This window comes from Puma concolor, chromosome B3 (assembly GCF_028749965.1).
Source record: "Puma concolor isolate L17-30 chromosome B3, mPumCon1.1.hap2, whole genome shotgun sequence".
In the NCBI taxonomy this organism is placed as follows: Eukaryota; Metazoa; Chordata; class Mammalia; order Carnivora; family Felidae; genus Puma; species Puma concolor.
The window spans coordinates 148,734,259-148,748,043 of NC_141672.1; the positions used below are offsets into that span (position 1 = coordinate 148,734,259).

General features: G+C 63.2%; 1 protein-coding gene across 2 annotated transcripts in view; it reads left to right on the forward strand.

Moving 5' to 3' along the window:
• The window catches only part of RASGRF1 (Ras protein specific guanine nucleotide releasing factor 1), a 98,424-nt gene that overhangs the window by 53,916 nt on the left and 30,723 nt on the right, over positions 1-13,785 (forward strand). For both annotated transcript variants that reach the window (XM_086711767.1, XM_086711766.1), the window contains exons 9-13: positions 990-1,108; positions 2,645-2,805; positions 5,873-5,936; positions 7,650-7,786; positions 8,946-9,028. In XM_086711767.1, the coding sequence (XP_086567893.1) occupies positions 990-1,108; positions 2,645-2,805; positions 5,873-5,936; positions 7,650-7,786; positions 8,946-9,028 (564 nt within the window). The remainder of the gene's footprint in view (positions 1-989; positions 1,109-2,644; positions 2,806-5,872; positions 5,937-7,649; positions 7,787-8,945; positions 9,029-13,785) is intronic.

Consider the following 13,785-nt stretch of genomic DNA (forward strand, 5'->3'; position numbering starts at 1 on the left):
GCGTGGAGTGCATCATCCCCCGTCCTCGCCCCAGGGTCCTCCCCTCCGGCCAGCTCAGGACAGAGGCGTGGACTCACCGCTCAGTACCGTGCAGCTTCCACGGGCCGCCCCTCCCGCTGTCTTGGGTTCGGACTTTGTAAACCACACGCACTGACCTTCTCTCTTGGCTTCCTAGTTGTGGAATCAGACAAAATGGGGCTTTGTGCCTCTCGTGGAGTACGTGGGTGCTTTTTCCAGACCCCTCTCCAAACTTACCCGTCACCTTCCTGACCCCCCAGAAACTCACGGCCCCCTTTTCTGCAAAGCTTATTTAAAAGCAGGTAAATGGCGCCACCTCCTGGAGAGGATGGGTGCCACCGCGGTCAGAACAGGACAAAGGAGAGACGCCCAGAGTCTCAGAATAATGGCCGGCTTGTCCTGCTTCCCTCCCTGATGGGCCGGAGCCTGTGGACTCAAGTCAGGCTTCCCCTGAGCCAGCTGGGTTGCTGGCACCCCAAAACTAAGTCCAGAACCCAAACAACATTAAGGAAACAACCATATAAAGAGCATTAAAGGAAAGCCTAGCAAGTGCAAAGGCCCTGAGGCAGAGGTGAACATGGTTTGTCCTGTGGATGGAAATAAGGCCAGCAGGGGCACATGGGCCGGAACAGTGAACAAGGGACGTTTGCTATGCTCCCATCTGCCTCCACAGTCTGCCATCTGTTCCACGTGGGTCAGACTTTTAGATCAGACACACTTGCTTCCTAATTGTTAATCTCCATTTCCTTTTCTCTGAAATAAGAACATTTGCCTCCTTGGGTTTCCAGAAGAATAAAATGAGATCGTGCCTGTCAAGCATCCTGCACACAGCGGGCACTCGATAAATGCATGCCCTCTCCCCCTTCGTGACTGCAGGCTCAGAGAATCCAGGGGCCGGCCTTTCCTGCTAGGACTGCCAAAGGCCTGGCCGTTCCCTCCTTGTGCCTCTGACTTATTTCCTGTCCCTGCAGGATAATGCATGACGAAGTGAGCGAGACAGAGAACATCCGGAAAAATCTAGCCATCGAGCGCATGATTATCGAAGGCTGTGAAATCCTGCTGGACACCAGCCAGACTTTCGTGAGACAAGGTACGTCCCCCGGGCCCTGCCCTCCCCCGCCCCCGGCAGCCCCAGGGACACCTCCAAATGGCATGTCTGCTGAGCGTCTCGGGGCCGCTGGAGGCCTGTGGACGTCGTACCCACACCTGCAGACACAGACACCGTTGGCCTCCGGGTTCCTTTTCCCCAGAGGGGAACGCACTCCTTCCCAGGCGGCCCGGTCTGTCGTGTGTCCCCGTGAACACGGACGCCACGTTCTGGGGACAGAGTAGGGAGCAGAGGACAGGGGCAGGTGCGGACAGGCCTGAATCTAGCGCTCCCAGCCCCGAGGAAGGCGGTGCGGCTCAGTGCCCGTGTCCTCGGCCTCTCGGGGACGGTCACGTTCACAGTGGCTCCCTTTCCTCGCCTGGGAGGTGCAGCCCCACGGAGGGCCAGCGGGGCGGGGGGCTGGCTGCTGGTGCCAGGACGTCGGGGCCTCGGTGCTTCTGAGGGTTGTCCCATCCAGAGCCCACGTCCCGTGGGGACCGGCTCGTGCTCGCCCGCGTCAGAGGTCCCTCCGTCCGGCCCTGGGCTTCTCTGGCCAGAGGGAGAGCTGCCCACGCCTCCTGCAGCCTGGGCAGCTGGCCCTGCAGGTGTCCTCGGCTTGGAGTTTTACTCTAAGGCCCCGTGTGACCCCCGTGCCCTTCCCCCGTCCACCCTGCCTGAGTTGGGCGGCACCGGGCCCACGCTGCGGTGGCCAAAGAACGGCCCCTCCTGGCACGGGCAGCGTCCCCGCAGACCAGGAACCTGCTCTGTTCCCCGAGCAAAGTGCTTCCTCCTCTCCCGTGGGGCTGTGCTGGACCTGGAACCAGGCAGGGGGAGTAGGCCGGTCCCCCCTCCAGGAGCGGACGGTGCAGGGGATCCTGAGGAGACAGACGCAGGACAGGGCTCCAGGCAGCGCCGGACGGGGCGGGAGGCAGGGTGAGGGGAGTCGGGCAGGCCTTCCTGGGAGGGAAGCACAAATAGGAGTTCACGAGGTGGAAAGCAGGGGCTTTCCCGCCGAGGAGCGGCACTCGGAGCCACAGGGAACGAGCTGAGCGAGGAGGGAGCGCAGAGGAGGGCCCAGGGGGAGGAGGGGGAGGAGGGACGTGTGGGGCGGGAGCAGGGGCAGCAGGTGGCTTCTTCCCCCGGATGGCCCTGCCCGGGAGTGGCCTCCCGCGCGCGGTGTCAGGGACGGGGCCGGCGTGCTGTGCCTGAGCAGTCGTGTCTGCTGTGGCCGCGGGGCCGTGCCTGGTGCTGACCCTTCTGCTCTAGAGCCGGCTCCCCACGTGTGCTGCCCCCACCCCCACCCAGCCCTGCATTCCCGCCACGGGGGACCTGTCCTGGAGGCTCCTCCACTTGCCGGGGCCCCGGCAGGGGGCCGAGGGGTCCTGCAGGGACTGGCTGACGGGGCTGAGAGAACGTCCGGGGTGCACCTGCTACCAGGACCCGGGACTCCCCCCTCCCGGCATCGTGACCCACCTGAGAGCTGGCCGGCGGCGGGCGTGGCTCTGGGAGGTGGGCTCAGGGTCTGCCCTCCACCCACAGGCTCCCTCATCCAGGTGCCCATGTCTGAGAAGGGCAAGATCACCAGGGGCCGCCTGGGGTCTCTGTCCCTGAAGAAAGAGGGCGAGCGACAGTGTTTCCTGTTCTCCAAGCATCTCATCATCTGCACCAGGGGCTCTGGCGGGAAACTGCACCTGACCAAGGTGAGGGCTGCGGGGGCTGCGGAGGCTCGTGGCGGGCACCACCACGGGGGCCCGGCTGACCCTGACCTGGGGCCCAGACGGCGGGCCGGGGATCAGACACACGAGAGTGCACACGTGTGTGCTGGTCTGACGGGCGGGTCAGAGAGAGCTGGACACAGCCGGGTTTTCTGCTGGAGAAATCATGGGGAACACGGGAGCGCGTGTCAGGACCCCCAGAGGAGCCCCCGACCGCTGGTGCCAGGGCAGAGGGCCCGGGGGTCTAGACAAACCGCTGAGAGGCGCACGTGTGTGTGCGCGTGTGTGCATGTGAGGGGCCAGGTGGAGGACGGCACCTGCTGAGGCCGGAGCAGCGCCCAGAGCCTCCGCTCGGGAGGAGCTCGCGCAGCGGCTCGCGGGGCATCCCAGGCACGACGTGCCAGCAGGAGAGCAGACACGAAGGGCCGTCCTCGGGACCCCGCGGCCCTGCAGGAGACCCCACACAGTCTGCTGATTGGCCTGTCCCCAAAGCAAGGGGGAACGCTCGCTGGCAGGGGGATGCCGTGATCGCGGAGGTGGTTTTCCCAGGGGGAGACTTACCCCCCACACGGATGTGCTGACCCTGCAATTTCCCCAAACGAGGGGAACTCGACAGTGTGGTCGTGGGGGACTGCACTCCGCCTCCCTGGGACAATTAAGTAGTCACAGAGGGCAAAGGTGACGGGGAATCAGCACCTCAAACGCCTCCTGCTCCTTCACAGACCACAGGGCCTTGGCTCATACTGTCCCCTTCTTTCTCCCCTGGAAGACCGCCTTCCTGTCCTTCGTGGCTACTCAGGTGCCACCTGCTGTCAGCCTGCACCCAGCTTGGCACATTGCTTATCTCACTGCCCCGAGTTCAGGACCTGGCCCCGACTCAGTCTCTCACACGCACGGGAGCCTGGAACAGCCCAGAACTGCCCCTGCCCGTCTCTCCCTAAGTTCCCTGTCTGCAAAGCAGAGGTGACCATCCTCACCAGAGGCCCTGCAGAGGCGCAAGCAGCTGGCGGTGGGGGCACATCTTTCCTGTCGAGGCAGAGCACCTGTGAACCGCGGTCTCCCAGGGAAGCGCGCTTCGGAGGGTCTCGGGTCCGAACACGCGGCGGCGGCCTAGAAAAGGCCAGAAGGTGCCCTCGATTAAGCCAGAGCCTCGGACAAGCCACTCTTCCAGACCCGGGATGCCTGGCCCAGAACGCACAGAGACGCTATGAGATGCTGTGGCTGCGGGGAACGCACCGCTTATGTTGACACGTGCACAAATCGGCCGTTTGGCTGCACGAGGGGAAGTCAGCTTACGGCGAACGCTCCAGTTTCGACCGAATTCCGGGTCAGGGAGAGCTCTCTGTATTCATTAGCTCCAGAGTCTCGGTTGAGGATCTCTGTCGGGCTGGGGGGACGTTTCCTGCAGGCGGGGGTCAGCGGGGCAGGTCGAACTGGAGACGCTGCCTGAAAGCACGTGTCTTTCCCTTTGTCGTATTTTGGTTGGGGGTGTTTGTTCGGGCTTTTAAAGTTTTTCTCATAAGGAACACGGAGATGCTCGTCAAGTCCCAGCACCCGCTCCTGCCAGCAGGTGCCTCACCAGGCCTCGGTTAATCCATCTGCGTGATGGGGGTGAAAACGTGTCCCTCGGGGATGCCGTGAGCGTGAAGCAAGGGCGTGTCGTGGTGCCTGGGACGCAGTACCTGCTCGGCGTGTAACCGTCGTCGTCACTTTCAGTTACGTGGTCGTGAACTTGTAACGATACTGGCGGTAGCGAGCCCTTGCGTAAGCGTTACCGTGGGCCAGACGCTCCCCCAAGTGCGCACACTCAACTCCTGGAACGACCTGCCGAAGCCGATACGGTTACTTCCCCGTTTTACGGATAAAGGACCTGAGGCCTCTGGAAGCCCGCAAACGGCAGAGCGGGGATTTGGTCCCGGGCCGGCAGTCTGGCTCCAGAGTCTGTGTCCTTGAACTACAGGCTCAAGGTCAAGCTGTAAAACTACCCTAAGGTCTTCCAGAAGGAAGAGCGCGTCAGAGCTAGATGGGGCTTTACAGATGGTCAAGCCCGGGGCTCGCCCGAGGCCACCGAGCAGCAAATCGAGAAGCAGAACCCAGGATTGGGGACACCCCGATGCCCCCTCCGGTCCCCCTGCCCCCCGGGCTGCCGTCCCTGCAAACACCTGTGTAGAGATTGAATGTGTGGCCAGCGTCTCTGTCGCCATCAGTTATTACGTTACTTACCCACTTATCCGCCCCGTGGGACAAATTACCCACATCCAAGGTCTCAGCTTCTGAGTGAGGAAGCTTGGAGCCCCCGGCTGGGCCGGTGGGGCCCGGGGTCTCTCGAGCTGGAGTCCAGGCTGAGCTCTCCCACCGTACCAGCCTTCCTGCTGTGGCTCCCCCAGAACACGTGGTCCCAGGGACCCCCGCAGAGCAAGCAGGGGGCTGTGGCTCCCACAGGCGCACAGCATCTGAGACACAGGTGACCGAGTCCGGCCCGCGCTTGGCAGGGAGGGGAGTGGACCTCAGCTCTGTTGGGGGCGGGGAGGGGCGTCGGCATCCTGCACCCGCGGCTGTGGTCCCTGTTCACCACGGTGCCGGGGCATCCGATGCGCGGAGGTGCTCCCACTCTCAGATGCCCCAGATGCCCCCGATAACGGGCAACCAGTAGGTTGCGACCCCAGCTCTAAGGGTCCAGGTGACCTCAGGCGTGATCCCCGTCTCCGATCTCGTCTCCTCATCTGTAAAATCAGAACGAGACGTGTGCGGAGTCCGATAAACCCGTGTCCAAGCTGCAGACGTGGAGTCTCAGCCCAGAATCGGGGATTCCGCAGCCCCCGCCCCACCCACCCTTGACCCTCGTCCCTGGAAAGCCCCCGAGACAGTCCCGCCTGATCTGCTTCGTGGGGGCCCCGATGCGAAGAGCACGTCCTTCCACGTGGGAACCAGAGTGCCCGCGCGGAACGTGACGCACACAGCCTCGCGCTTGTATGGCCGTGCCACGCCCCTGTCCCGGGGCCCTTCACCGGCCCGTGTCCTGGTGACTCGAGGTGGCCCTGCTGTCTTTCAGAACGGGGTCATCTCCCTCATCGACTGCACCTTGCTGGAGGACCCAGAGAGCACGGAGGAAGAAGGTAGGGCTGGGGGCCGCACGCTCTTGGACCCAGGGAAGCCGGGCCCGCAGTGGGAGGGCCTTGGTCCGCTTCCCGTTCCTCCCACACTCTTCGGGCCCCCTGAGTGGTTGGCACCGTTCAGTCTGGGGTCACTGCACTCCACCGAGCACGTCCACAGGTGCCACGCACGGGTCTGCCGAGCACCCCCACGCACAGGTCCGTGGGCGCCACGCACGAGAGGCCGGAGAGGCCCTGGGCCTGCTCTGTCCTCCAGTGGGAAGTGTGGGGACATGTGACACCAGCAGGGGGGGACACAAGGGGGGTTGCCCAGCTGTGGGGGAAGGGCTCTGTGGGATTTCCCTCCCCGGCTCCCTGGGGGACGGGGTCATTGTTTTCGGTTACAGGGTGGGGTCACTAGTGTCACTTGATTGGGCTAAGGTTGGTCCTCGTGTCCCTTCTTCACTGCCCCCCCCGGGGCACAGGACCCTGTGTCTTCACCCTTCCCCAGACTGGGGTGCCCCGGAACAGGGCTGAGCCACCTTGGATCCTGGTCCGGGCCCGGGGCTTGGGCTAGGGGTCTGCCAGGCGCCAGGAGCCTCGTCCACACACACTCAGGCCTGTGCCCCCGGTCAGCCCCGGTGGCAGGGCTCTGTGCCTTCCCTGCACGTCCACTGGAGCCGAGCCAGGCAACCCCCACGGGAAGCATAGGCTCAGTCTGTCTGGAGCGTCCTTTGCCGCGGAACCTTCTCCAGTCGTGGCCTCGGCTGGGCCACGGGAAAGCCCAGGCTTCAGTGCAGTGGTCAGGCCCCAAAGCCACTTTCCCTCCGGGGCCAAGGGAGGTAGAGGCCCTGCGCTGTGCAGCCCCCCCTCAGCACCCTTGCTCACAGGCGGTCACCCCGCTTCTCAGAGGACCCACCAGCATCCCCTCCCCGCGTCACCACACGGAACAGGCTCCCCTGTGCCCAGCAGGAAACCCTGAAATCCTGGAGGGTCCCAACTGGAAGGGACGGGGGCCCCGACGCCACATGGTCTCTGGACGTGCACGGGGGCGTCCGCGTCTGGGGCGGGAAGGGCGCCCCCCACGGCCGCGCAGCGACCGCAGGACAGAGCCGGGCTTCTGCGTCGTTCCACCAAGTGGTTCCCCAGTTCACGAGGGCACAGTGAAGGCATCCTAAACTGTGAGCTCGGTCTTCCAGCTCCCAAGACTTGAAGGAAGCTCCCAGGTGGAGAACAGTAACGAAAATGCAGAGAAGGCGCTTTGCTCTTGGGGAGGCCCACACTGAGCTCGGTGTCTGGTCGGGGCCGCGAAAGTGCGAGATCTGAAGTTCCCCATCCAGCCCCGCCTGGTACCACCCTGGGATGGCGGGAGGGCCCGGCCCCGAGGCCGTTCTCGTCCTGGCCTCGCTGCCGCCCTGCGGGGGGTCTCCAGGACATTATCACTCGTGACCTCAGCTACCCCGAGATGTGACAAGGGCAGGGGGGTGCCCACAGCTCTGTTGCCGGACCGCCCACGTGTTGTAAGCTGCTTCTCAGCCCAGGTCCTTGCTTTGTCCGTCTCGAGGGGGCTCCCCTCCCCCCGGGAGTGCAGGGGAGAATGTCTGATACAGCGAGTGGCCAGGTGCCCACTCCCTCCACCACCGTCCTCCAGGGGGTAAGACAGACAGGGCCTTGTCAGAGGTTCCCCGACTCAGAGAGACCCCGCTCATGCTAACTCTGTGTTTTGCCAACCGGAAGCCAAAGGGTCCAGCCAAGACATAGACCACTTGGATTTTAAGATCGGGGTGGAGCCCAAGGATTCCCCGCCTTTCACAGTCATCCTGGTGGCCTCGTCCAGACAGGAGAAGGCGGCGTGGACCAGTGACATCAGCCAGGTGAGCAGGGTCACCTGTTCCTAGGAGTGGCAGGGGAGGAGAGTGGGGGGGACGGGCTCCATGTGCTCCAGGAAAAGACACGAGTTCCCTCCAAGTGCTGCCCTCACGTTGGCAGAGTGGGAGGAGGACCCTTGGCACCTGGGTCTCGTGCTACAGTGATTTTTAAAAGTCCAGGTTTTTGAGCTGCCCCCAGGCCCCAGCAGACTTACCGGATGCAAGTGCATTTTAGCACATGCCGCGGGCCATTGGTAAGCACAGAAAAGTCTGAGCATCCTAAGCCCAGGGGTGCTGGAGACCAAAGGCCCCACACGGCCTCGGGTCAGCTACACAGAGCGCCTTGGCCTCCATCGGGCCTGCCCAAGCGTTAGGGCCGTGAGCACAGCAGGCAGGGAAAGCGCAGGCTTTCCAGGGAGGGGTGAGCAGAGCCGGCAAGCCACGGACTCCCGTGAGACCAGGCAGAGTCTGTCTGGAAGTCAGACAGGGAGTCTGGGACATGGGAGTCTGGAAGAGGCTGTCGGCGCACTGGGCTCCAGGACAGGCGGTGGGTTAGTACAGCCCCTCCCTGCAGCCAGGAACCCCTCCCCGGCCGTCTGCCTGCGGCCTGCCCTCCGCGGGGTGAGGGAGCAGCGGACGGCAAAGCTGGGGATCCGCTCTTTTTAATGCCGGGCCCCCCGCCCCCGACCGCCCGCTCCCCCAGCTCCCTGGCCTGCTGCCCGTCCGGAAACGCCGGAAGAACGAGGCAGGATGGTACCGTGTGGTAGATGTGTGCTCTTTCTGGGAGCCCAGTGTGCCCCAGAGAAACCCGGAAAACCAGACACTAGGAAAGAGTGCTGATCCCAGCAGGCGTCAGGGCCCCCAGCCCATCCCCGGGACCCCTCATGCCTCTGGGGAACTCTGTCCACAGCCAGGTGCCCTGAGTTTTGGTGTTGCTGGTAGAGGCAGAGCTGAAGACAGCCTAAGAGCAGCGGGGTGGAGACACTGGGCTGGGCAGTGCAGGGAACAGGAACCTTCCTCTGAAAGTCCCGCCCCCCCCCACCTCCCGGGGCACAATTAGTTCGGCTCAGGTCCTCAGGCGCGCGAGGACCCCGCGTCAGGCTGGGCACGCCGGCTACCCCCTTGGCGGCGGCCGGGCTCTGACCCTGGGCCTCCCTGATTCCAGTGTGTGGACAACATCCGCTGCAACGGCCTCATGATGAACGCGTTTGAGGAGAATTCCAAGGTCACCGTGCCGCAGATGATCAAGTGAGTGCCCGCCGGAGCCTGCTCGCGGCCCGGGCAGCAGCAGGGGCACCGGGCCGGCCGGCCGCTGGGCCTCCCCGGGGTGCTGGGCCGCGTCTGTGCGGTTTGGGGGTGTCTGCCTGCTTGTTGGTGTTGACTTAACGTCTGTTTGGACGATGGCTTTGGCTTAGTTTCTGTTTCATAAAATGTGGATTTTCGCGGCAGGCTGTTTAAACGACGGCACAGGTGAAGCTTCGTGCTGCCTTTTTTTTCCTCAAGTGGCTATTTTTCTTCTTCTAATTACGAAACGAGAACACTGCAGAAACACGGGCCTCGGGAGCCGCGGTGTTTGTCTCAGCAGGTGCAGGGGCGAGGGGGCCGCAGGTCACACCGTCCGACCTCCCTGGCCACCGGGCCTGCTCCTCCCCCGGCCCCTGGCCTCACCCTCCTCCTGCCCTGTCCTGGCGGCGGCCCGCGGGTCCCTGACGCCCCGGGGGCCTCAGGCGCGTGCTTCAGCCCCGGCGTGAAGGCGCCTCTGTGCGCACAGGGCCGGGGAAGCCCAGGCAGGGTCGTGCGCGCGAGGTCTGCTGAGCGTTCGGGCGACCCCGGGAGGTGGCGTTCAGCTCCGTGACGGCACAGCGGGGGCCGGCGGAGCCCGAGGAAGGTGTGAACGTGAGGGCAGCATCCCGGTCCCCAGCCCCGGCTCCGTGTGTCACGACGGACGGTGACGTCACGTTTCCGAGCTCAGGCTTCTCGCAAGCGGGAGATGGCGATACCTCCTGGATTTGTGTTGCTGGGGGTCCGAGGACGTGCGTGTTTATCCTTTACATGCAGAGAGCTGGTGGTGGTCCTGCAGTGAGTGTAGACGCCTCCCACGGCCCGCTCGGGAAAGCTCAGGTGTGCCTGAGCCTGCGTCCTGAGCCGCGTTCCCCGTCAGCCCGCTCTCGGAGGGCCCAGCGCAGCAGCTTGCTGACCCAACCTGTGCTCTCTGATGCAACGAGTCAAAAGGGAGGGCTGTTTTCACGAGCAAATTAAAATCACGCGGGATTAAGGCTGAACGTAGAGCGGAAGCCCACTCGTCTGCCCAGGACGCCTCTTGAGGCTGCAGAAGCGAGCGAGGTGTCGCCTGTGAAGGTGAAAATAGTGACAGAGTGAAGGGAACGTCCAAACGGAAGGGACGTGCCGAGGACACACAGCCCCCAGGCTCCATGGGGAGCGGCCACGGTGGGCGGTCCTGCGAGAACGTGGGAGCCGCGGCGATCAGACGCGCTCTGTGCTCACCCTGCAGTGAGAGACGCGCGCGGGAAGTGATGAAACACCGCCGTGAGTCAGAGACAGAGTCGGGGGGGCGCTGGAGGGGCCAGACGTCTAGTGCGATGTCACCTGGTGCAGTGGGCAAGACGCCCCTGAGAGGGGACATCAGAGCTGACCGTGAGGGTGGTGGCGGGGAAGGGCGCTCTGGGAGGAGGGAACAGCATGAGCGAAGGTGCAGAGGCAGGAAGGCCCGTGTGTGTTGGTGACGATGGATCGCCCCGTGGGGCTGAGTGGGGGGGAGAGGGCGCGTCGTGGAGGTGGCAGCCTGCACGGGAGTGGCAGCTGCGTTCACAGCCAGTCGAACGGTGCAGCGCGTCTGTTCTAAGCCCAGTGAGACACGGGGGCACCTGGGGTCTCCGTCAGTGAAGCGTCCGACTTCGGCTCAAGTCACGATCTCGAGGCTCATGGGTTCGAGCCCCACGTCGGGCTCTGTGCTGACGGCTCGGAGCCAGGAGCTGCCTCGGATGCTGCGTCTCCTTCTCTCTCCGACCCTCCTTTGCTCACGCTCTGTCTCTAAACATTTACTTTTAATTTTCTAAATGAAAAAACACATGAACACAGTGAGCCACTGGTGTGGCACCTGGTTTACAGGGTGTCACCGTCCTGCCCTGGCCCCAGCAGCCTTCCCTGCCGACGGGTCGGCGACAAGCCGGCCCAGGTGGCCCCACAGCGGGGTCCTGGGCCAGCAGAGTGCGAGCTGCGTCCGGCACCCTGTGTTTCCAGGCCGGGGGGCGGGGATGGGGGGAAAGAGCCAGAGTGGGCGTGGCCAGGCGTTCACACTGAGTGTTCCTGTGCCTCGTGCCGACTGTGCCGCGAGCGTCTGGTGCCTGCTCGGTCCTTCCATCCTCGGCGAGCGTATGTCCACCGTGTTGCACGCTGTTTGCTCGTTCACCTGCTCTCCTCGTGTGTTTTCTCATGTTTTCTAGCACAGGTGGGCTTTCGTAAACAACACGGTGCCGTGCGCCGTGAATGGGGGGCGAGGTGACAGGCGGAGTCGGGATTTCCTCTGTGGCTCTCAGGGCTGCCCCGGGTGGGGACGGGCTCCCCCAGCTGCCGCTCTGGCAGGAAGCGAGTGGGGATCCGTGGCGGCCAGGGGACAGTCCCCGTGTATGTCCCACACAAGCCTGAGTTTCTGGCACGGTCCCCACATCGGACTGTGAGTCAGGAGGGTCCTGACTTGGGGTCTGCGGGACAAAGAGGCAGGAAGTTCGGGCCCTCTGGTGTGTGGCTGCTGGTGGACACGGGAGAGGGGGGTCCACAGCCACGCAGAGAGCTGAGAGGTCCCACTGCTTCGGCCCCGACTCCCGGGCACTACGGCTCGGCCCCAGCAGGTGGCCTCCAGGACAGGTGGACTCAAGGTGAGCGCCCCCCCGGGAAGGGGGGTGATGCACTGGGGTCTCACCAAGAAGTGTGGGGTGCGAGGTCAGGACGTGCTCACGCTGGGAGGGGCTGAAGACCCCTTCTCACAGGGGCAGACATCTGGCACATGGCCTGCGAGGGAATCATCAGAATCGGTGCGTCTTTACTGGACTCGCCCACTTTACAGATGGGGAGCTGAAGTCAGGGTGAATGGAGACCCTGTAACCAGCAGTGATGGCCAGTTTCAGAGGAGAAGGGGGAAGGGAGGGGGCTTCTAGCCTTCTCTACCCATCCAGTGGCAGAAGGAGCCCAGAAAGAAAATGCTAGAAGCAAACAGCTGCCCGAGGGGCCCGGCAGCCCCCGTTAGGGTGCCAGGCCTGTGCTAGGCACTCCGGGACGCGTGAGGTGTCGGCCAGCCGTGCGGGAGCCCCCCAGCCCCAGGCTGAGCCCTTCCCACCTGCAGACACGGTCTCCTGTCCGCGTCTTCCCTCCTTCCGAGCCGGGTGCCTCTCTGTCCCCTCGTGTGCCTGACACCCTCTCTCTCCGCTTTAGCCCTTAGCAGCGGTCTGAGCCGGGAGAGACCGAGCGCATCGCTCGGCTGATTTCCGAGCACCCGGTCTGCTCTCTCCTTGGACTCAGCAGTCTTCTCTCTTGCTTCCAGGAAATCTTTCTCATCTTAGATTATCACGCATTTTCCTGAGTCGTGGCAAAACCCCACCCAAGATTTTATAAAGCGTCTGCCTTTCGGCAAAGTTTCCTTGGAGGGTCCCCTTCCTGCGTCTTCAGGAAGGTCTCCAAACCACGTTGCCTTTCCAGGCTCCGTGGGTTTCCAATGTTTTCTCGTCCTGAGAAGCAATCCCCACTCGATAAAGGTGGTTTGCTTAGCCGTGGATATTTCCAACCCCAGGGGCATTTCCAAAGAAGGCCCTTAAAGGACAGCGTCTGCACCCCTGACAGAAAGGCCCCCGGGAGTGCCCGTGACATCCATGGGGGGAACGCGCGATTACCTCCCGAATGAGCTGGGCACCGCACAGCATTCTGGGCCCATGAGGCACGGACTTCATTAAATATTTGCAAAAGCGCTGTGAGGTGAATCTTGATATTTCCATTTTACAGCTGATGAGACCGAGTACCTGGTCTGATGCCACACAGGAAACAGGCTGACAGGTGTCATTTGATTCCAAGCCTCGTGTCCTGCCCTGTTGTGTGACGTGTTCTGGCCGTGACAACCTCTATGAGCTGCATTCGTATTTCCTTAGATTTTTTTTTTTCGTGGAAGCCCATCTCGATGATTCCCAGGCTTATCCTTTTAGCAACGTCACGTATGAATTTGCTCGTTCAGGTACCCTTCTGATCATATCCCACCAGAACACAGGCCACTTAGGCAGCCTGCTCCCCGTGTATAAGAGCGACCAGAGAAGATACGGTCACCAGCGCGGAAGGACTTGGGGCAAACAAAACGTGAGGAAGGAAACCTAGGAGGCCCGGCGGTAAATGCACTTGCTGTGTCCCTGCTGGAGCAAGCCGTACACCTGATCCCAGGCGTCTCGCGGCCTTGACAGAAAGGAAAGTGTGGGTACAGAGGTTCGCGGTGTCCAGAAATGGAAACCACCGCTGCCCCGGGGCGGTCATGATGGAAATGCACTGCAAGAGCGAGAGAGCGCCCTCCTGTGGCCTCGGCACCCAAGGGCGCTGCTGGCTCCCACCGCCCCGGGAGAGGCCGCTGACCTCCAGCCCCCGCTGCCCCAACCTCAGGTCCCTGCCCTCAGGCCCCCGCGGCCTGGTCGGCTGCACCTGACACCTGCCCGAGGACTGAGCCGTGCTGCCTCCAGATCCAATGCGGAAGGTCCCAGAAGAAGAGTGGAATCGCTTCAACTCAGATTCCCTGCCAAGCAGAAATCACTTCAGCCGGGGGTGCAGGACTCCGGAAGGTCTGGTCCAGGACACCTCCCCAGCCCTGCGGGTCGTACTTTTGGGGAAGTACCTGAAGTCCAGCCATCTGCTGCTGGCTAGGGACTGACCTTGATGCTTTAATAGGCAGCCGGGTGGGAAGTCAGGGAGGGTGTGAGCTGCCCTGAGAGACAGAGCTGCTAAGAAGCCCCCAGGCT